The 22960-nt window shown below is 35.7% G+C and overlaps 3 protein-coding genes across 10 annotated transcripts; 2 read left to right on the forward strand and 1 right to left on the reverse strand.

Moving 5' to 3' along the window:
• Nucleotides 1-1511: 1511 nt before the first annotated feature.
• On the forward strand, nucleotides 1512-6850 carry LOC105110825 (transcription initiation factor TFIID subunit 11-like). 4 transcript variants are annotated; one of them, XR_839537.1, is made up of 7 exons: nucleotides 1512-1697; nucleotides 1845-2198; nucleotides 4173-4260; nucleotides 4671-4770; nucleotides 5023-5161; nucleotides 6295-6391; nucleotides 6534-6850. XR_839537.1 is itself a non-coding variant. In XM_011005995.1 (6 exons), the coding sequence occupies exons 2-5, from the start codon at nucleotides 1849-1851 to the stop codon at nucleotides 5148-5150; spliced, it is 666 nt and encodes a 221-aa protein (XP_011004297.1). In that variant the 5' UTR covers nucleotides 1512-1697; nucleotides 1845-1848; the 3' UTR covers nucleotides 5151-5161; nucleotides 6534-6850. The 4 variants fall into 4 exon arrangements, 2 of the variants coding, with proteins under 2 accessions (XP_011004297.1, XP_011004296.1); XR_839538.1 differs by having other exon boundaries at nucleotides 6306-6391; XM_011005995.1 differs by lacking the exon at nucleotides 6295-6391.
• Nucleotides 6851-8054: 1204 nt separating this feature from the next.
• LOC105110826 (myosin-1-like) lies at nucleotides 8055-12993 on the forward strand. Of its 4 annotated transcripts, none has more exons than XM_011005997.1 (6): nucleotides 8055-8512; nucleotides 8679-8784; nucleotides 9692-10213; nucleotides 11227-11674; nucleotides 11774-11851; nucleotides 12428-12993. In XM_011005997.1, exons 2-6 carry the CDS (start codon nucleotides 8741-8743, stop codon nucleotides 12479-12481), a joined length of 1146 nt encoding a protein of 381 aa, XP_011004299.1. In that variant the 5' UTR covers nucleotides 8055-8512; nucleotides 8679-8740; the 3' UTR covers nucleotides 12482-12993. The 4 variants fall into 4 exon arrangements, 3 of the variants coding, with proteins under 3 accessions (XP_011004299.1, XP_011004300.1, XP_011004298.1); XR_839539.1 differs by lacking the exons at nucleotides 8055-8512; nucleotides 8679-8784 and adding an exon at nucleotides 8793-9305 and having other exon boundaries at nucleotides 12428-12567; nucleotides 12655-12993; XM_011005998.1 differs by lacking the exon at nucleotides 8679-8784 and having other exon boundaries at nucleotides 8059-8512.
• A 2388-nt stretch (nucleotides 12994-15381) lies between these two features.
• On the reverse strand, nucleotides 15382-21799 carry LOC105110827 (actin-related protein 2/3 complex subunit 2A-like). Of its 2 annotated transcripts, none has more exons than XM_011006000.1 (10): nucleotides 21493-21799; nucleotides 21341-21389; nucleotides 21011-21218; nucleotides 18930-19099; nucleotides 18304-18381; nucleotides 17949-18081; nucleotides 17766-17857; nucleotides 16960-17016; nucleotides 15865-15936; nucleotides 15382-15778 (listed from the first exon to the last, which is right to left on the reverse strand). In XM_011006000.1, the coding sequence occupies exons 1-10, from the start codon at nucleotides 21552-21554 to the stop codon at nucleotides 15743-15745; spliced, it is 957 nt and encodes a 318-aa protein (XP_011004302.1). In that variant the 5' UTR covers nucleotides 21555-21799; the 3' UTR covers nucleotides 15382-15742. The 2 variants fall into 2 exon arrangements, with proteins under 2 accessions (XP_011004302.1, XP_011004301.1); XM_011005999.1 differs by having other exon boundaries at nucleotides 21323-21389.
• Nucleotides 21800-22960: the final 1161 nt, after the last annotated feature.

The following is a 22960-nucleotide window of genomic DNA, read 5'->3' on the forward strand; positions in this document are numbered from 1 at the left end:
TTATTTAAATTTTAGAAGGCAAAAAATCTTTTCATTATTTTCAAGTTGTTTTAGAGCGTATTTAAGAGTGTAGTTACTATTATTTTTCAAAGTATTTTTCATTCAGAAAAATATGTCAATAATATTTTTTTTATTTTTTAAAAATTATTTTTAAGATCAGCACATCAAAATTATTTGAAAATATAAAAAATATATTAATTTAAAACAAAAAAAATCAAATTTTTTTAAAAGTAATTTTCAAACACAATGCCAAACACTCTCTTAGTGAGAAAATTCTGGAAAAATTGATTCTTGTCAATCATGCAATTTTCAAACACAACGCCAAATACTCTCTTGAGAAAATTCTGGAAAAATTGATTCTTGTCAATCATGTAATATAAAGGATATTTCAACTAATAAATGTTGTTAACAAGTTTTTATTCGGTAATTATAAATGAAAAATCTTTAAATCAAAATATATCATCCACAGCACTACCCCACCAGCACTATCCCGATATCAAACAATGCCCAAATTTCGTTATCGAGTTGAACCAACTTGAACAAGTTCTTGTATCTAAATAGAATATCACTCTCAGCTGTAAGCAACCAAGCATGATTGAGCATCTTACAAAAGGCAGAAGATCGGGAATTCAATAATGTATATGGGATCATAGTTGCAGCAAAAATGTCAACGAAAGCAGTTAATTACCTCAAACTTCTTCATATAATAGCTAAAAGAAAAGGTTGAAATTACCTGCTAACCATGTCATCTGGGAAAAAGCACTCAGAGAAGTAACAGAGTCAACTATTGCAACTAGCTATCATGTCAAGCAGAAACAAACCTTTTCTAATCCCAAGCTTTACATTCTAACCTTTCTTACACAGAGAATTGTAAGAATATTTTAGGCTTGAAGGTCTGATGGATGAGACTATTGTTTGCGCATGATACTCTTAGCAATCAGCATGCACAGTAGCTGAAGCTAAAATATTTAAAAATAAAAAAAATTATAGGCAATCTGAGTCTAATTGGAACTGATGGCCAAGACTTAGCTCCTGAAATATTTCAGTCCCGCTATTCCCAAATCTTCAATACCATCATAACGTCAACTGAAAACACTGAGGGGGGAGAAACCAAGCCTGCCCAGAAAGCGCAAAAAGCAGAGTGGCTCACCCTTTGATCGATTTCCTTATCTCCAACATCTTACAGAAGAAACCAGCCCCCTTAAAAGAATGCCTTCAAAATAACTGAACCGAAACCAGTCGGTTAAACCGGTTTTAGTATGGTTTCATTTATATATAAAAAAAAACATTTAATTTGGTTGTTTTTCAAACTAAACTGAAAATGATTATCCTTATTAAACAGAGGGGGTTGACGGTTTTTCCAGATCCCTTCATTCCGTGTTAACCCCTTGGGGCAAAAAGAAAGAAAGAAATGATAGCTGTTTGGGCTAATACGATTTCTTCGTCAAGGGTAGAAACTGGACTGGGCCTAAAGCTCGGTGGGTAAATTTCAAGTTGCCCATAAAAAAAAAGAACCTGGGAAAATCTCTGGACAGTTCAGATAAATAAGAAAATGAAATAATCCCAAATTACAAGACAATTAGCAAAATCTTTCCAAACCATTTTTTTACCGATAATCGTTCATTCATATAACTAATCCCAAACCCTTGTGGGATTTGACTTGCTATTCATTTCCTTATTAATAATCTATTAATCAGGTACTCAATTTTCATGTCAATTTTGAATCTTATTATTCCTTGGATTCTTTTCATTAATCTATGGCTTAGATCCTTTTGTTCAAGTTTTTTGTGCTCGAAGTCTTCGTCAGAAATGCTCAGTGCTTACATTGCTTAATGTGTTAACAGGGCAATGAAGCAATCGAAGGATCCATTCGAGGCAGCGTATGTGGAGCAAGAAGAATCGCCACCAGAATCCCCTGTTGCCCAAGATGATTATGACACTCAAGCTTCTAACGCTGCTGCTGCTGATGATTCTCAGGTTGCTGTCGGTGGTCAAGATGATGATGACCTTGGCGGTGGAGGCCGCAATGATTTTGCCCATTCCTCTGACCACCCATCTGCTTCGAGGCCCATGTTGGGCTCTGCAAGAAGTAAGGCAAAGAATAAAGACGATGATGAAGAGGAGGAGGAAGATAACATGGATGTTGAGCTTTCGAAGTTGGCTTCTACTGCTGACCCTGATAAAATGGCAAAGATGCAGTAAGTTTTCAAATTCATAATTCCTTTATTTTATCCTTCTTGTTATTGTGATTTGTTTTGTATTTGATTGTGATTGTGGGTACATTAACTTGTAAATAAAGAATGGTATTTAGGAACTTTCTGTTATACATGTTTGTCGTAATGATTTATCGCTTTAGGCTGTATTTGAAGGCACTCTTTTAAGAGGGCGGGTGTCTTTGTAAGATGTTGGAGATATGGAAATCGATCACAGGGTGAGCAAGGGTGCACTACTCTGCTTTTTGCGCTTTCTGGGCAGGCTTGGTTTCTCCCCCTTCATTTTTTTCAGTTGATGTTATGATGGTATTGAAGATTTGGGAATAGCAGGACTGAAATATTTCAGGAGCTAAGCAGTTATGTTCATGGTGCATTACATGGTAGAAGAGCTATGCATTGGATGTTGATACGAGAGAGTAAATAGTCTGGTGCACAGGCACAAGATGATTCTGTTGAGTGTTGAGTGTCGAGTGTCTAAAGTTCCTGCTTTTCTTGGCCACCAGTTCAAGTTAGACTCAGATTGCCTATAATTTTTTATTTTTACATATTTTAGCTTCATCTCCTGTGCATGCTTATTGCAAAGAGTATCATGCGCAAACAATAGCCTCATCCATTAGACCTTCAGGCCTTAAATATTTTTACGATTCTTTCTGTAAGAAAGGTTAGAATGTAAAGCTTGGGATTAGAAAAGGTTCATTTCTACATGACATGATAGCCAGTTGCAATAATTGTCTCTGTTACTTCTCTGAATGCTTTTTCCCAGATGACATGGTTAGTAGGTAATTTCATTTTTTTTGTCTTTTAACTATTCTATGAAGAAACTTGAGGTAGTTAACTACTTTCGTTGAGGTTTTTACTGCAACAATGATCCTAGATGCATTACTGAATTCCTGATTCTTGTGCCTTTTGTAAGATGCTCAATCATGTTTGGTTGCTTACAACTGAGAGTGATATTCTATTTTGATACAAGAACTTGTTTACGTTGGTTCAACTCGATAATGATACAGTTATTTAAGAATGTTAGTGATTGATTTTGTAGGATCTTTTTGCAAATTTTCTTGGTTTTGTGATACAAAAGAATGTTGGCTTCATCAAAAAAACAGAAAAGAAGAGAATGATTAATCTCACAAAAGAGAGATGTTTGTTTTCACGTGGTACAACTAGGAATTTCTCTATATGTTTCAAGATTGGCCATGGGGGGAGTAAGATTTGATGATATCCATCCAACATTTTTCCCCAGATTGCTAGCACAGTATAATTTTATTTCCTTACATTGCATGAGATAGTAGGATGAGCGGGGAACCTAGTTCAAATCCTATGGTTTTTGCATTAATTTGAAAGTTAGGTTATGTGTTGCTATGGTAATTGCTCCTATTATAAAGGTAGGGATCCTAGTTCAAATCCTATTATCATAAAAAGAAATTTAATAGAACAGAATGACAAGAGAAAAGTGAAACATCAGTTGCAAGTGATGTTCTGGAAACAACATCTGAAAAGCAAAATAGAATGTTTGATAGAAAGCCTAATTATTAGTCGTTCATGATATTCTGCTCAAAAAAGAAAGAATTTGGTGTTGCTAGGAGGAGGTACAATTTTTTAAATTGCAATAAAAAAGAAAGAATTTGGTGTTGCTAAGAGTCAGGCCTTTATTCAAATGGATGATATAAAATAGGAGGAGGTACAATTTTTTAAATTGCAAAAATTTGCTTTTAAAGCTATTGGCTGTTTCCTTTCCGCAGGTTGTTATTTCATGAAAATTACAGATGGTTAAATATCTGGGACATGATAAGAAATTGATTTTATTTATTGAGTGCTGGGAAGAACGAAAAGAACTATTTCAAATGCTTTGTGTCATTAATTGGAGGAATACTATAGCCACCATTTTTTTTATCTTCCTCATCTAATCATTTATAGAAGGAGGCATTTCTTTGAGCTATTTCCCTTTGTTTCTTTATTCAGGACTATTTTAGCTCAGTTTACTGAAGAACAGATGAGTAGGTACGAATCATTCCGCAGATCTGCACTGCAGAAGACTAACATGAAAAGGGTATGCTTTCCTATTGCTTGCATCTTCCTTCTTTTCTCATGCTATATCTTTTTTTTTTGTCTCGTCCTTGAAATTTATTTTTTGGGGGCACATTGTGGTCTTTTATACCCCCCCTGCCTCCTGAGGGTTGATACATGCAAGATGAATATTTTTCTCTGTTGTGGGGAACAAGTTGCCAGAAATCCTTTGGGCTTATACAGTAGTTGCTACATCTGTTAATTACTTCCACTCAACCTTCTTGAAATGCCTCATAAAGTTTTGCATAAGTTGGTTTTGCTATTTTTGACAATTACTTCCATGCAGCCTTCTTGCGATGCATCATTCATGTCACTAATTTGTGCACCAGTTGATTCGTTTAATTATTGATGCTAACCTGAACTCTTTACTTTTCTCCCATGGCATGAATGCAGCTGTTAGTGAGCATCACTGGAACCCAGAAAATTTCTTTACCAATGACAATTGTAGTTTGCGGTATAGCAAAAATGTTTGTTGGTGAACTTGTTGAAACAGGTGTGCATATATTTCCTACTTGTCATTGTTTTCTTTAAATTCCATTTGCAGAATAGTAAGAAATGAAGAAGTAACAGTGGTGTTTCTGTGGCCATCGTACTAGTTACGTGATGACTGACCGGTGGCAAACACTTTGATGTTACCTACTTTTAAGAACCGCATCATGTTATGCATTACTATGCTGGAAAAAAGTTTGTATATTGATATCTGAATAACTCTTCCTCCAATGTGTTTCTTTTATATGGTTTACAGCCAGAATTGTAATGACGGAGAGGAAGGAATCTGGGCCTATCAGGCCTTGCCACATAAGAGAAGCATATAGAAGACTAAAGCTTGAAGGCAAAGTACCGAAGAGATCAGTACCAAGGCTCTTTCGGTAAATGGAACCCAGGTGCATATTTGGTGGTTGCTTGCTCAGTTTTCTGGAATTGAACTGTTAACACATTTCTAATCTGCATGTTGATCTTGTTTTTTGCCATCGCCTTCATTGTACCTAGTCTAGAAAGTTAAATTTAGAAAACCTAGGTTGCCAATTTGGATGTCACAAACTGGTCACAATGCAATGCTTATGATTCAAAGGGTAGAATTTGTACTATTGTAGTTAGGACTTAGAAATGCATTCGGTGCCTCGTGGATTTTCCTTTGTAAACAGAAATAGCAGTAAGGGCCTGCTCATGCTGGTTTATGCTGAGACCAAAAAAAAAAAGTTAGAATTTTGCCCTGTTTGGAAATGCCTTTGGGGGTGATTTTTTCCTAACTGAGGCTATAAAAATGTTTGGATATCATAATTGTTATGTGGGTTCCATGTCAAAATGAGGTAAAATTTGTGCCTGTTTGGTTGGTAGTGTGTTTGCCTTGAAAAAACATTGATTTAATGTTTTTTTTAATGCTTTCCAATGATTTTAATATGATGATATGAAAACAAATATTACAAAAAAATATTATTTTAATGTATTTCTAAACAAAAACATTATTGAAAAGCAAACAATTCTAAAAAGACACTCAACCAGTAAGAAAGAGAATGAGTGCATATTTGCAAATCTCATTATCAATTACTAAAATACCATCTAGCACTTGCAATTTGCTTATGCATAAAATTTCTTCTGTCGTTTCTTCCTTTTGTTCCAAAACTAGCAGTTGATGCATTTTTACTATTAACAGATGCATATTATTTAAGATTACGGTTTCTTTAATTTTTGCATGGTTGAGATTTTGAATTTATTATGCAACGACTACAAAAAAAAAAAAAATGGCATTCCTTGATCATTGGATTTAATTTTAAAAATTGGTAAAAAAAAAAAGCTTTGTATTTTAAATTAAATACAATTTCTCAGGTAATAGTTTTGTGGTATTATTATATTGGTTATTCATTAATGTAAAATAAAATAAAATCAAGGCATCCTTTTATGTCATTTGCTTAATATTTTTGAAATAGCCTTTTGTTCATTAACGAAAAACTATCCCAGCTCTTTTCCCCCCTGTAAAATGCTTTTCTAAAAACCTTTCACATCTCAATTGTAAAAGTCAATCAACAGTATAAGAGGCACGCGCAGAAGGGGCTAGGCCAAAAGTCAAGGGGTTGGGAGAAAAGAGTGGGAATAAAGCCTCTTACATTGTCAAGGTTTGGAAAATCAAATCATCTTCTTTTCTTGAAATTGAGCCGAAGTCAGCTCAAAATTCTAAAACTAAATGATTAAGCCTTTTGTTACTGACCATATGAATTGTGTTTTGTTTTGTCTTGTCCCATTGATTTCACTTTTCAGGTCACTGATTCAAGTTCATAGAGCTGTGAATCCTGCCATGAACCCTGTCAACCAAAGGCCTGGTGACTTCTCTCCCTTTCCAGGATGCACCTTGATCTGCTGCTTATACTGTATTTCTCTTCCTCAAAATTAGAATTGGCATTGGATGCCTTCTCTGACACCGTAGTCAATCAGCCATGAGCCTTGATTTGGTTCACTTCAAACAAACATGTTGTGCTAACAAAAAGGAGTTTTTCTTCCATGACTTCAAGTTACCATGACTCTGGTCAAAATTAATTTATTTTCTGTAAAATGAGTGTTGGATCCTTTTTCCCATCCAGTGTGCGCTTGCTTGGGTTCCCATTTTTTGAAGTGTTTTTTTGTTTGGAAATGCAAAAAAAATATTAATTTTTTTTTAATTTTTAACAATATTAACATCAAAACCATCATAAAAAACATTATTTTGTTGAATTTTTTAAAATTAATCATGCTTTTGAAATACAACACAGCTTTAACATCAAAATCATCATAAAAACATTATTTTGTTGATTTTTTTTAAGTTAATCATGCTTTTGAAATACAACACAGCTTCAAATGTAAAAACAAACAATATCTAAAGCATGCGACAGAAATTTCAGGAAACATAATTTGGAGTTTATTAAAGCAAATAGAAGATTGCTTTGAGGAAACATGTAAACACAGCATGGAATATCAAGCAGCTTCGTTCTCCCAACATCAGTGGATCTGTGTTTGCCATTGAGAAATCCGAATGATGCATGCCAAGATCGTCCTTTTGCAATCATCTTTAGAGTGAAACTGCCAATCCTCGCATGTATTAAGGAAGGATCACATCAGAATCCGCAAGCCATTTTAGAGGACAAGAGACCCTCTAATGCCAAGTCCCACGTTGTTTTGTTTTCCTTGGCACTCTGTTCTCTAAGAACATTGGATGACAACATATCACGACCGATTTCTCAAGATAATTCGACAAGGGTAATACTAGAAACGGCAATGGATCGAGGTGTGCTGATCTCATCTTTAATATTTAATATTTAAATATTTGTCAATAGTCCTATCTCCACCTCGAATTTGATCAAATAAGGTGGGACAAAGGACTTTCTCCATTGAATGCCCGCATCCAGGTATTTCTTAAAATATTTTTATAAGAATAAAATTTTAACTCTAGAGAATAAATTACTCTTCCTCCATAAATCATAATAAAGTCTAAATCTTAAATCCGTGCATAAAATTATATAAAAAAAATCTTCATGTATTAAAACATAAAATAGTTTTAAATTTTTTTTAAAAAAAAATAAGTTGAGGGCCAAATTGGGTGGCTTCACTTAACCCTTATTTAACAGGAAAACCTTGACAAGGTCTTGTAAACTCAGCCGAAAGTTTGTTGGGCTGAGTTCAGAGTTGGGCCTAAAGTACAAGAAACCCTAGTAGTTGGCGCAAGCTGCATATAGTTCAATAAAGAATTGTATTATTGAATGAATGAAATGGCCTTGGATCCCAAGAGGCAGCAAACAGAACGATTAAAAAAAAGAACATGGGGAACAAACCCAAATAAAAAAGGAGGAGGAGAAGAAAACCCTCCTACCCCCTCCTCACATACGCCACTGTGGTAGTGTGCAGGAGGAGTGACTACCCTCTCAAGTATTTATATACTTTCCATTGTGTATTATCATATATTTTTAACTCCACATATATGCACTTCTTTGCTTGTCTGCTTGCCTGCCCTTCCTCGGCTTCCTCTCCCTCTCACTCCCTGTTTTTTCCCTTTATGTCCTCCGCCTCCTCTCTATCTATCTTTCTCTCTGTTTCTCTTTGAGTTCCCTTGTCTTGCTGGATGAAATGGTGAGAAAGCCATTGTTGATGAATCTATGGACTGACAAGATAACATCCCTTTAAAAGAAAAACTAAGGATCCCACCTTTTAACTCGTTAAGGTTCTACATAGCTGTACCAACAAGTGTTTTGCTTGGTTATAATGATGAGGTCCGTGTTCTTTGCTGCCTCAACAAATATTGTCTGTTTTTGTTTCTTTTTTCTCCTCCATCTTCTTCTGTTCTTCATCATCTGGATATTGTTCAAATCTGAATTCCGCTTTGGGTGTTGATCTTTCATCTTTCTTTTTTGTTTAGTTTTATCGTCTTTTGAATAGATGGATTGGTTGTTGGATCCGGGTATAACTGTTCCTGCTATTGTTGTTTGTTGGTGGTGGTCATGATGAGAAGGAGGAGACATGAACATGGGTTTTGCTTGCTTTTGCTCGTTTTTTATTTGTGTCTTTTAAAGATGAGATTTTGTTCGCAGATTGCATACTTCTTTGTGAAAAGCAACTACAAGCATTCAGTGTTTCAAAGACAAGTTCTTTATCAAACTACATGATATGATGAATAATCAACTGTCCCTCAAGAGTGAGATTAACACTCTTTTCAACGAATTGGATTATCTATAAGATCCAGATAATATATGGGGTCTGATATTGATCAGTTTGCGTTTCGATCAACAACCATTGTCAAATTTCAATTGCTGCTGTGGACAATGCAAAGATTCAAAATCTCTGTTGTTAAGGCAAAGATGACTTTTTTGGTCTCAAACTTCTGGTGCTTATTCTTGGATTAGGCAGGCCTTATCCTTTCAAATTCCATATTGTAATGCTCGTTTCTTGCTGGACTGCAGTCGAAGACCTGTTTCAACCTCCTCCTTTCAACAGACTGCCACCAAAAAAAAAAAAGAAGCTTCATTTATCATCAACTTCAGAGCTCCGCCATTCTTTGTTTCTCTGGTTTCTCCTTTGCGATTCCACTCCTAATATTGCTTGAGTAAAATGAGCTGTTTTGATTACTTCAATTTCTATTTCCAAAGCTTTTCACTCACTGATCTATGGCTGATTGTTTTCAAATTAACCTGGGTTGTGTTTGAGAATGAATGAATGCATGGATTGTTTGATGTGGTAGCTAAAAGATCAAACATGAAAATATTATGTTTTAATCTTGGTTTATACATCGAATGCTGTGAAAAAGATTATTTTTTTCTCTTTTTAATGATATGATCTCTGGACGTCGAAGTTCACTGTATGTTTGTGATGATTTTTTTGAATCCTTATGCATTGGCTTGTGGATCATCTCTCCGTTATCTATTGATAATGAATGACTGCTGTAATGTGTACAGGTATCAGAGAGTAAGCCCAGATTGTGTTCCATTAAGCAATGGCAAAAAACCCAATGGAGTTGAGAATGGAAGGTCAATCCCAAATGGATTCAGTTCTACAAGTACTAATTTTGAAACTAAAGGTTTCAGATTTAGATCCCCATTGAGAAACCAAGACCACCACAATAACAGTACAACCAGTCCTCCACATTCAGATAACAGCCACAATCACACACAAAGACATGGTACCAGTCCAAGTCCTAGCCCAAGCCGTGGTGGCAACGGTGACGTGCTGTTGCAATGGGGACAAAAGAAGAGAGCTAGAGTTTCAAGGTCTGAGATCAGGGCCTTTCCTGATGAATCGTCATCTTCTGGTCAAGCTAGACAACCCATCAACAAGATTCCTAGGAGAGTTGATAATAAGCTCTCACCAACGTCCATGCCACCACCGCCTCCACCACCATCATCCCAACAACAATCTACGAGTACTAATACCAGAGGTGGAAGCTTAAAGAAAGAAAATTCTGGGATTCTTTCTCACAGGTTTTTTTTTTTCTTGGTGTTTTCATGACTTTTAAGTTTGTTGGGTATTTGTTAAATTATGAATTTATTTCTTAAGATTATGTGCTAGATATTGTTGATGCTTGAAAACCTGCCCTGTATGATGCTTGAAAACCTGCCCTGTATGTATTTTTGGTATAAATTCCCTGGATTTACTTGGATGGTATAATTTGGTGGATCTTCTCTTTATTTTATTTATTTATTTTGAGGTTGAGGTTGTTGCTTTATATGGAAAGCATTTCAAAGTTTTGGGATCTAAACGTATGCTGTTATTAGCTTCTCTATTCATTGATTCCAGTTATTGAAGAGCAGCTTCTTTTTAAAGTGATTAACCTTTCAACCCCTTGAAGGATGAGAGAAGAATATATGAAATATATCCATCTCTCATCTTTCTTAACCTATTTGTTGGTTTGATTGGTGTCCAAGAAGTCCATTTCCATTTCTAGCCACCTCTGCCTACCCTGTTTTTGCTTTGTTTTTGGTTTATCTTGCTTAACATTTGTGCTTGCTGTTTTGATGGGGTCAAGGTATCACTCGTCCACCAGTGGCCTTTTTTTTTCTGCCCCTTGCTCGGGTCATGACCCTTCTGTCCTCTTTTGAGACTTTTCCCCCATTTGAAATTTCCTTTTTTCTTAAAAAAAAAAAAAAACCTGTCACCTTAATTAATTCATTGCTCTTTATTGGTATTTGTGAAATGTGTTCCTCTATCTTCTTTTTTTTTTTGGTTCTTAGAACACAGTTATGTAGTGATAGTGTTTCTATTGATGACTAGTAAGGTTATATGCTTTTCTTTTCTTTTTCTTATTTTAGGTGGGTATTAAATTCTATGCCCTCCCCTTTTCTGCCGTTGATTCATATTCACTTCAAGTCTAGAAAGAAACCCACTTTTGTTTGTTTGTTTGTTTGTTTGTTTGTATCTCAGAACCAAACCAAAGCATTTCTCATCAGCAAGTTTGCATCTCTTTCTTCTTTTTTTCTTTTGTGGCCATGACCAGGAATTTAGAAAAGCGATCGGGCGCTGGTAATGGGTCCCCATCAAGAAATAATGGTGGCAGTGGCAAGGGTGTTTCTAGATCTACTGCAGGAAAGAGATCTCCTCCAACACCAGAAAATATTGATAGAAAGATGCCTAGCTCTAGGTCAGCAGCAAAAGATGAGAAACCAAATGGATCCATCGTAGTAGCCGATCATCAAACGAGGCAAGTTGATTCCACTCGGGCTCAATCAGAAAAGGAAGCCGGGGCTACAAATAGTAACCCGGCCTCAGTACCAGTAGTAGCTAGCGGAGGAGAAAAGGTGAATAACAATGAAGTCATTGAGTGGCCAAGAATTTATATTGCTCTGTCAAGGAAGGAAAAGGAAGATGATTTCTTTGCAATGAAAGGCACAAAACTGCCCCAGAGACCCAAAAAAAGGGCCAAGAACATTGATAAAGCACTTCAGGTAATCACAAACTTGCCTATCTTCTTTAAAATTATTGATATTGCTTGTAAGAATGATTGAAAAAAAATAGTGGTTTTTATATTTTGTGTATTTGGGCAGTATTGTTTTCCAGGGATGTGGCTCTCTGACTTGACAAAGAGTCGGTACGAGGTTAGAGAGAAGAAATGTGTGAAGAAGGTAATGGTCTTTCTGCATCTTACATCTTTTCTTGTAAACTGATTATGCTATTTGAACTTGTGTTAATGTGCCTTTTTTTTTCTTTTCTTTTTTTTCTTTTTTTTCTGTTTGCTTACCTACCTCCATGTCTCCATCCCTTGGAATCACTGGCTCATATTACGCTGTTGTCATCGAGCATTGGTCTATCATTTACTTGTGTTAAGCATGCTACACACGAGGTCCAACTTTATGTACACGTGTGAGCCTAATCCATGTCTCCCAACAACTCAAGGGTTCTTCAACTCTTCACCTAATGAACTCATCCATGGAAGGTTTATCTTCTTGCACAGTAAAGTGAATTGTCTGCGGAACCAGAATAATAAATAAATCAAGTCTCTGGTATGGATGCTGCATGACATGACCTCCTCTTGAAACATGACATTATTATTATTATTTATACGGAGCATATTAGGATGGGCGGTGGGATGGTGGCCTGGAGGCATGAATAGATGGGAGGAAAGCTTTTATGTTATTCCATTAAGCATTTAATATTATGCTTGTTTGTGATGGTTGGTTTGTGTTCCTTTTCACATGCAGCAAAAACGAAGAGGGTTGAAGGGGATGGAGAGCATGGACAGTGATTCCGATTAGTGGGCAGTAAATGCTTTTCTAATCATAAGAGAGAGAGAGAGAGATGGAGAAGCTAAGCAGAAGCCCCTTTCAGTCTGTCAACGCTGGTGTTTTTTTTTTTTTTTAATTATTATTATTATTAATGCATAGTGGGTAGGGTCCACCCACTCTAATTTGAAGTTTTACCTGCCCAGCTGGTGATGACATCACTAGCAGAGAGGAAAGCGGGGAGGCTTAAATCTTAATGTGGCAGGGCTCATGTTGTGGGTCAAATGCCATGATCCGTCCAGCAGCAACAGATGGATAGAGGCATGACGCGAGTGACAGCATATCCATAGCCATTGCTGAATGGTTTCACGAGATGGGTTGGTCCAGCTAGCGAACTCACAAGCTTATGGAAGACAGGAGGAGGATCTTCTCGTTTTTGTTTTAGGGTCAAAAGTTTTGATTTTAAATTCTTTGGTTCATACTCCTGTACAAAACTGCTCCTGCATTTTTCCCAACGTCCATTTCAAAGCAGTTTTTAGGTTTTCTTTTCTGTCTTCTTTTTAACTTGACGACGAATTGAGCTCTTTCTAGTGAATCCCTTGGCAGCTAATTGGATAGGAGAAAAGGTAAAGTCATTATTGATCTTCGTAAAATGCAGGATACACGTAGAGGAACGTCATATGACATCTTCGCATGCCTGTTACCAAAAAGGAATATGCCATCCTTGATGTGTTAGGACAAAAAGGTGGCTTCCAGGAATTTTCCTCCATTCTTCAGATTGATCGCTTCTTGCAAATATAAAGAAGTTTCTTACACCAGGTAAAGATGATATAGCTCGCCGAATCTGCTGTCAGTGGAGCCACAGGAGAAGGAAAGAAAAGCACAAGCAACATTAGCATTCAGATACCCATGGTTCTAGCAGACCAAACGCATTAGCGAATGATTCTGCTGAAACTCAAGTGTGCAGAACTCGGTGAAATCCCTCGTTGCCTAAATCAAATGCACCAAATCTTCAAAGCAAGCAAGCTAGAAATTACACATTAATTAATTAATAATAATAATGTTATCCTAATCTTCAAATCAGGAATTACTACTATTCAGGGATTGGAAGAGAGTCTTCAAGAACTCCAGCCGCTGCCATCGCAACTGAAAAGACATCCTTCCATTTCTTGATTCTAGCTAGAACCAAGTCAATTGCAACTTTGTTTGCAGACAAATCTGTTTCACAAGCAAAAGCTTTATCATAAGCGTTATGCATATCAAAGGTTGCCGTCCGACCTTCCAGCCCGTCGAGGTTCAGGAATATAAGCCCCTCTTTGAAATTGGATATACAATTCTTAAGGACCAGCTTAAATGCAGGGTTTGTGTCCTTGCTGTTGGCCAAGTTATTAAAGAAATTGACTGTATCGTTCGATTCTTTTCTTGATAGTTGTATGGCATTCTCCGCCATGGCCATCAAATCATAGCGTAACAATGCTTGTGGGCGGGACAACAGAACCTGCAGGCATACTTCAATGTTCTCAGTTTGCTTGCAAATCTGAGCCATGATTTTCAGACTTTTGGCTCGTGACATGGCCTCGGTCTGAGAAGGAAAATGCAAGAAGCTGCATAAGAAAATGGTAGCAAAGATCAAAACTCCATTCCTGAAGGAACCCATTGTTGAAAACTGAGAAAAAGATTAAATCTTGTGCTGATGACGTATAGTTGCGTCCGATGGTATCTGTTTGTTAGCTTGTGGAGTCTTAAATAGAAGAGAAACAGGCCTGATTTTAGAAAAGTCAGTTACAAGCTTTGTTAGTGCAACTGGATATGCATGGTACAAGACAGTTTACAAGGACTTGAGTTTTTTTTTGGAACTGTGATGCGATGGAAGAAAATGCCACACCACACAAACCTAGCTGATTTTATGGTAAGACAGCATCATCCTATCCACAACACACTTCGTACCAGAACAACTGTTATATAGAGCGATTCTCAAACACTGATGCATCAGATACCATACCGAAACTAAAAATCTAGGCTAGGTAATTGTTATAAACGGGGGGATTCCAAATATAGCAAATGCTCGATCATTTCTTATGAAATTTATCCGACTCTCAAGCCTTCACTTCCCAAAATTAGCTTTCTCGTCAACATGCACACAGAAAGAAGAGGAGTTTTGTTTTGTTTTGTTTTTTCCCCTCAAAATACACCCAACGGTAAAGAGATGAACTTGAACTTGCTGGATTCAATCTAGAAGTATGATATTATTACGAAGAAAGGATTCATAGTTTTCCTGCTATTGTGTGTGCAGCATCCACTATTCAAACCTTCAGAAACACCGAAAAATCCATCTCCATGTCAACACTATTAACAGCATGGTTCTCTTAACATACTCAGAAGAATGAGAAATTCCACCAAAAGGCCCCAATATGGGAGCAGTCAAGTGACAACAGATTGCATAGATGTGGAGGATGATTTGAAGCTCAATACAACAATGGCAACGAATTTGTTTTGACTTCCTTAGCTACCTACTCGGCTACCCTGTTGGCCCTTCTATTAATTTTCATCCATGGACATTTATTTGTCTGGTGTTCTTGCATCTACCATGTGGTATATTGCATACTTTTCACCAAAAGAAAAGAAAAACCGACGATGAGCATATATTTTTGCTGTTCCTTTCTACATTTTTATTTATACTTCCGTGATTGAGAAAGGAAAATAAAATCTTACGAGGGTATTTGGAAATATAATAATAGTTGATTTTTCAAGTTTTTTTCTTGGAAGTATATAAAATTAATATCAACACATAAAAAAATCCAAATATATATATATAAAAATAATTTAAAAAACAATAAATTTTTTAAAAAAAAACACTGTTTAATCCAGGAGCCTCCTAGATCTGTTGAAGCCAGGTGCACACCTAGCAAGCACTTGTCTTCGACGCGTGTATATTGAAGCAAAATTCTAACACCATCTCTATTCCGTATAAATCTTATCAACAGATTGAAGGAAATACTGAAGCAAAAGGCTTGAACAAAATTATGTTTTCAGAGAAAAATAAACTCCCTAAAACAGATTGAAAAAGTATTTGAAATAGGATCCTTCTGGTTAACAGAGAGCCAACAAAAGACCAGAAGTGTACACATATTGGCAACTAAACGCGGTGCTTTTATCTCCTCTTCATTTTTCTTTTAGTTTTTCCCCTTTCTAGAGAAAGATAAAACACTCGTAACAGCCTCCCTTGAATTGATTCTGGCAAATTCTTTGATAAGCATCATCGTATCTTCGACAGGAGCCACAGGAATTCCACATTTACGAAATTGAATTAGCTCGAGCTTCACTGAGGCTCTACAATTGAGCATAGATATTACAAAGAATATGTTAACATTATCAACTTCTTTAAAGCATCAAGGAGGTGAAATATTATGACATACCAGCCGTTTAAAAGATCTGCTATTCGGTGATTTCTTTTTCTCCTCTCCACCTGGTTTTGCACGATCCAAAGCCTGTGATGCAACATGAATTCTATATAAGCCCTTTACTATGAGGAAGAGCACAAAAGGTTTTTTTTTTTTTTTTTTGTCTATATCACTGATTAGCAAAAACCATGCAAGTAAACTCGTGGGCCCTAATTATCTGAACCTATCCCCATAATCCTTGGATAACTACATGAGAATATCCAAGAGGGCAATTCCAGTAAAGACTCACTGTAAAGCAAAGGTTTAGACTCTGCTTCTGTAGTCATTTAGGCAACAGTTTCAGGAATTGCCAACAATAATTGCAAGTTTTAGCCTTCCACTTAACTGACACCATTGTTGTGGCTTTATCTAAGTTGCCAGTAGGGTTATGTGATCCTATCACTGTCAACGTTGTTGTGGCTTTATCTAAGTTGCCAGTAAGGTTATTGTTCCTATCACTGTCACCAACCAAACAGCCATATTTCAACCAGGGCATTAATTTTGGATTTTAGGAGTTATGATCATTCGTAGAGCATATAGACTTAGAAGGATCAACACACTGCATCAAGAACAACACCTGCGAGGTCCAGCACCTAGGCCAGTGAGTTGCTAGGCTTCACTTGGGAAAAACAACAGAACAATGCAATGGCTCTGTTTCCCAGCATCAACTGTAGACCTCTTCTAGCCTTACCTTGATGCTTTATTGCAGCTTAACAAACCTAAACTTCCTTTTTTTGGGTTCAACTGGAGGTCCTAAGAAGTAGCCATCCCCTATCCAGCTCTATCCCTAAATCCCAATCCACCCTTTACCAGGGTTTGGACAATCCTAAACTTAATATGCGAGAGTGCTGACACTGCACAGCCTGCAAGCAAGTAGCAACATGGTTGCTTAAGATCAAATGCACAGCAAAGGTAAGAAAAACTGCTCTAAATTTATTTGGTTGTGAAAAAACCAGTTGTCTTGTCAGATCTAAATTTCTTCAGACTACATCTCAGAAAATCTCTCTGCCAAGGCAGGCTATACAGAGAAAATGAGCAAGCAGGGTTGACTGCAAAAGATGAAGATTTTACCTGAATAAGAGACTCTACACGTCTTCGCATGCGAGTATGCATAAAACCCTCCGAGCACTGTTGATGAATTTGCATGGAATAATTATATATTTAAGTGACAGATTAAAGGTAGCAGGAGCACAATAACCATAAATCAGTAGCTTATTATTGATATCAAAGGTTCTTATGAAACAACAATAGAAACTAAAATTAGATTGGCTAAAATGATGAATTTATGCATCCAACTACTCTGAAGCACACATTAGCAACAAGGAAAAAAGAAAACAAGTTCAAACAAAGAGTCATGTGTCTGTACAAAGAAAATAAAAAGATCTTGCCATGCACAATCTATGATACTATTTCATTTCCTGATTAACAGAGTAAAAATTTCAACTGATCATCACATTATCCTAGTTTCAAACATGCAAAATCTGGTTAACAAATGGGTCAAATCCCAGAACCATTTTGAAAAATAATCATTGCATCTCCACAAAGCATGGCAGAAACTTAGAGAAACAACATTAAAACTCAAGGGCAGTGTTGCATGTTGAAGTCCTCATGTAGCAATGCAACCCCTTCTTTCTACTTTTGGGTATAAATGGATTGCTACACCCCTTCTTTCTACTTTGGGTAGAAATGGAGGCCATTAGAACTTTCATGTTCACGTATATTGCAACAAGGACTTTGTGTGTTATTCAAGGAGCCAAAATAAGTTATCTTTCTGTCAGTGTGTGTGTGCGAGCTTGTTATTTGAGATTCCAAAGTATGTGAAACAGCCACAAAAACAAAAAAAAAGAATAGTTGGAGCAATTTGCCAGGCACCTCACCTTAACATGATAACTAACATATGCATGAAATGTTGATAAATTCCACACTGTTCTGTCCAGCTTTTTGCCTTCCACATGACGAGGAAAAATGACTGCATTGTTTTAAGCATGGCCCCATTTGTTACACTGACAATGAAAAAAAAAAAAAAGGGCAACTAACTATAGCAATTCCCATGACATTACCAAAAGAAACAAATCCTGCATTTGCAGACAATGCTTCTGCAGAGGCTTCATTCAATTCAAGAGGGGGAGTAGGAGACCACAAGCAAGGAGGAGCATTATTAAGTCCAGCTGCACGCCTGGCTTCGACAAATTCCTGAATTGAAATCAGTGCTTCAATAATGTTAAAAGAAAGAAGTTGACCAGGAATGGTTACACAAGAAGAGTGTGCTAAGCAGCCTTGGCAACAGAATTATAAATATCTCTAATGTTAGTATCAACAACAATTGTATTAGTAACACTATTTGTCCATTGCCCACATATAAGCAATTTCTGAGATGCAACCTGGATCAGTAAAATATATCTACACATAGAGTACCTGAAGGAAGGAAGTGGCAAAAGCAGTATCTACGGAGTCCTTGAATCTCATAGGAAACACCACGGTAACCTTGTCTGGCTGCCATAAACAATTATAATTTCTCACTCAGTTAAATTTCAATCCATGGTTATTCTCATGTTGCTAGATATGAGTCACATGACAAACAAATAATATGACGTAACCAAGAAATTACATTTTTATTAATAACATAGTGCCAAATGAATTTGAAATAGAAAATCAATCTTTCAAGGTAAAATAAAAAAGCTAATACAAGCTGGTAAAAAAATGGAAGAGGAAGGAGACTCAAAGGAGTAGGACAACTTCCAGCAATGACATTTCTTGAAGGCAACCACTGTTCAATGCATACATTAATTAAGTCACATGGGGAGTGGAAGCTATTTTGAAGGATATGAAAATAAACTAAAAAAAATTCACCAATCCTGCATTTGCAACATATAAAATAAATATAAAAATCAAGGAACACCAAATAAGAGGGAGGAAGGCTCCCCTCTTTGCACCCCAAAATGCTAGCTATAATATTCTCCATAGGTATAAAGGTTACTGCATGAAGGTAAATGATGAAGTTCGAGTAACACAATCTATACACTTTGAACTTATGTTCATACCTGAGAAACAAGGAAGAAAGACTCCTTTGGCCGATGCACGAGAGCCAGCACCCGATCTACATCAGGAACAACAGTCCTTGATGCAAGATGTTTTAAAACTACTCTTAATGGAGCACCTAGCACCACTTCCCTAACAGATGCAATCTTTACCAAGAGAGCATACCTGTGCTCTGCACAATATCAACAGTACACTTTCTAAGAACAACATTAATAACAGCCATTAAAATGAACAAAAACCTGAAACTTAATCACAACCTAATCACACACATGAATCAATAAAGTAGAAAAATGAATCCAGCACCATAAAGAGAGAAATCAACGCATTCATGAGCAGAAAGGAACATTCAAATGCTGCGAGCAGTTGACTTGCCACTTTAATAGCATGGCTGCTATAAAGGGACCACCCACAATTGCAAGGAGAGTGAAAAAGAGAACAGAAGAAAATTGTCCCACCATCCAAATGACAAATAGGGTTTTGTAACAGCATTTGCACCAGCCATTCAATTCTCCACAACATATTTCATAATCATAAGGCAATTTTGTTGACTTGATCCTATCAAACCCTTTTGAGAGATTCAATGCTTGCACTAATGTTTGTCTGTGTATAAAACAAACAGCTATTGTCCTGACAAATTTTTGAGTCATATAGAAGCATCAATTGATGTCGTACAAGAAGAAAATGTTTCATCAAGTTCATTATGATTTAATGATTTCTCTAAATTTGTCATTGTTTGAGAGTTTTTGTGCCCTTAAGAAATTTTTAGCAATCAGAAGTATCAGTTTGTTTCCTCTTTTAAATAGGACATTTTTTGTGTGTTTATATTCTGTTTAAAAAAACTTTTTATTGATGAATTGAGAATTTGAGACTGGTTATCAATTTAGAGATGGATTTCCTCTCGTGTTGTTTAAGTCATCATACAGTTCCTCATATCCACGGGGTGACATCCTCATGTTTAGCCCTCTCCTCTCCACAGTTCTATATCAATCACTGCCAGATCCTGCCCTCATTCCAGTCCCCAAACCCTTGTAACACAGGAAACAAATGATAAAAAGGCTGGTAGAAGGAATAAAGGCGAGAGAGAAACATCAGACACAACCAGTGGAAAGGGAGTATGTAATAGAACAAGAAAAGGGAAGAATTCAACTATGATACATTTTCCAGAGCCTCTCAACTATGGACTGCTTCTTTGGCTAACGATGGTCTTTCCAGTGGATTGAAAAATAGATGAATTAACCCTTCTAAGTGAATGTCACAGATGTCCAAGGGCAATACTCATGTCGTCCATTAGTAACACATTTGGACCAGATAATGAACGTAGATGTATCTCTTACTGAGAGGCTGCTAAACCTTCACCAGGTGATCATACAGCTTTTCTGAGGTGGAATTGCAGACTGTTCCTTATCATATGAAAAGAGAACCTTTATGCATACAAATCAACCCTAAACCTAGAGACAAACAACGTAAAGCAAGCCTTTAGAAAACATGTTTAATTGTATATTTCTCTTATTCTACTCCCTGGAGCTAGTAAAACTACATTAAGCTTGAGAAAAGTTTTAGATTTCAATCAAAATGTGCAAGTAAACTAAATACTTGGATTCATGAGATAATGCCCTTGGACTAAACATACTCTCTCGTAATAACCAAAGATATATCCATGTTTTACAAGGAGATCCTGGTGTCATTCCAAATGTAACCATATTCCTCCCAATTCATTAACCTATTTAGTCAATGGAACTTTCCCTAGTAATTACCTTCTAACCATACTTGACACTGGCAATAACATTGTCAGAAAGTTTTCAAACCATCATGAACTAGATGACAATCTAACAGAGGACGAAAAAGGAAAGTTAAATCAGCAAGTTCCTACAATTCATGAACGTTATAAGATGAAAAAAGAAAGAAAGAAAGTCAATTAATGAAGATGAGAATGTTTATCAAGTAACTCCTAGTGTCATGTTTTGCTACAACGTAATGTAATGTGGAGAGGAAATGATCAGCTACATTCTACCGAACATGCTACGTGCCATGGCATACGCATTATAGCAAGCAATAATGACCTTAGGAAAGGAACTCGTAGAACCTTCATCAGGTGGAAGTTTCGCCAAATTGAGTTTCAAAGTGAGGTTAAAGCCATCTCTGGGAGGATCAAGAATATGTACAACCACACCATAAGCAGCCTTTATAGCTTCAATGGCTCCACCCGGGAGTCCACCCATGAAAACAGCTTCTGGAGGTGGAGTTGGTAATGAAACGGATAACAGCAAAACATTTGGATTCTTCGTTGACACCTAAAACAAGAATGAAAACCCAACAAAGATATGACCTAAAATATGCCAGGAAGACAATGAAAACCCAGGAAAGGAAACTAACATGAAAAAATCTTGGTAATTACCAGAATATGGTAACGAACATCATTAAACTCCACCCAGTGGTAATCCAGTTCAACTGCTTTTTCAAGACTGAAATCAACCCAGTAATAAAAAAAGAACAAAATATCTCAGTGGTAAAATTAAAAATCATTTCTTGGATGGATGCATAAAGACAAATGATAGAAAGACTCACTTTTGTACACGATTTAATAATGTTTGAAGAAGAAATCTGGATTGGGACTGCAACAAAATCATTGATTTCTACTTTTAGCTCTTTGTGTTGTTTCAAATTGTGTCCCTCTCTCTCTTTGTATCTTCACTTTCTGTTTTTCTATGTATGTGAATCTGAAAGGGGTGATGATTATGATGATGATGATGGCAGTAGAGAGGGTGCTTTGAGATCTTTTTTTTTCTTTCTTTCCTGAGAGTTGACAGAGCAGGAGAATCCTTCCTGTCTGTCGTGTTCAAAGTGCAGACTGGATTCTTCTCTCATTTGGGGTGTTTGGGATTATAGGATATTATTTTTTTTTAAACACTTAAAACAAAATTATTTAAAATAAATTAATAACAATACATTAAAATTATTAAAAAAAAAACATTAAAAACTATATCAATTTAGGATATTTGATATTATAGTATGTTAATTTTTTTTCAAAATAATTTATCATTTAAAAATATATTAAAATAAAAAAATAATTTTTTATTTTTAATATTAATACTTTAAAATTATCTAAAAACACAATCAATATACAATGTTTAGTATTATTATAGAGGTTATTTTTCAACATGTTTTTTATTTTAAAACATATTTAAAAAATTATTTTTAATGTTAACACCCAAAAAAAATTAAAATAAAATAATTTTATTTAAATAAATATATATATATATATATAAAAATATTCTCTTTATACTTTTCCAAATAAAAATTATTTTTAAAAAACTTATAGAAACAGAAGAAAATGTTGCCCCACCGCTGAATCCCTCCTTTTCTCTTGTCTGTTACAGCCATTTTATTTCTACTCTATTTAGTATCTGTCCGTAGTGTTTTCCCCATTATCGCAATGAAGCCCTCTTTTCTGTCGTGTTCGAGATTTTAAACATTTAAATAATTCTTATATTTTTTTTTTTTTGGTAAATTGGATGCGATCTTCTTATTAAAAACATTGTATTAAATTGAGTTTCATTGCAGGCCTGAAAAATAATAAAACATAATTAGAGTGTGATTTTATTTTTAGAAAAAAGGTAATTGACTAAAAAATTTATAATTACTTGAAAATAATATCTTACTTGCCAAATGACCTCTAATCATTTTTAACACCTAAGAAAACCCATAAACCTAAATAAAATTCTATTTAATCTCAAAACAAACTTTAACCTATCAAAAATCAAAAACCATCCAAATAAGAAGTTCTAGGCCCCTAATCATTTTTTTTTATTGACAACATCTAAATAAAATTTTTATTATCAAACGAAACTTTATAACATCAAAATCAACTATTTTCATTATTGAAACATAAACAATTAATAACTTTATTTTTTTTCTCATGTTTTTGGTAACTTTCTCTTCTTATAAAATTGGATTTGAAGCATAAAATCAATGAAATATCAGACTAAAATAGAAAAAAAATTGGGATTAAAAATTTAAAATCCATGCCTTGTGA

The sequence above is a fragment of the Populus euphratica genome, unplaced genomic scaffold (genome assembly GCF_000495115.2).
Source record: "Populus euphratica unplaced genomic scaffold, PopEup_1.0 scaffold265.1, whole genome shotgun sequence".
Classification (NCBI taxonomy): Eukaryota; Viridiplantae; Streptophyta; class Magnoliopsida; order Malpighiales; family Salicaceae; genus Populus; species Populus euphratica.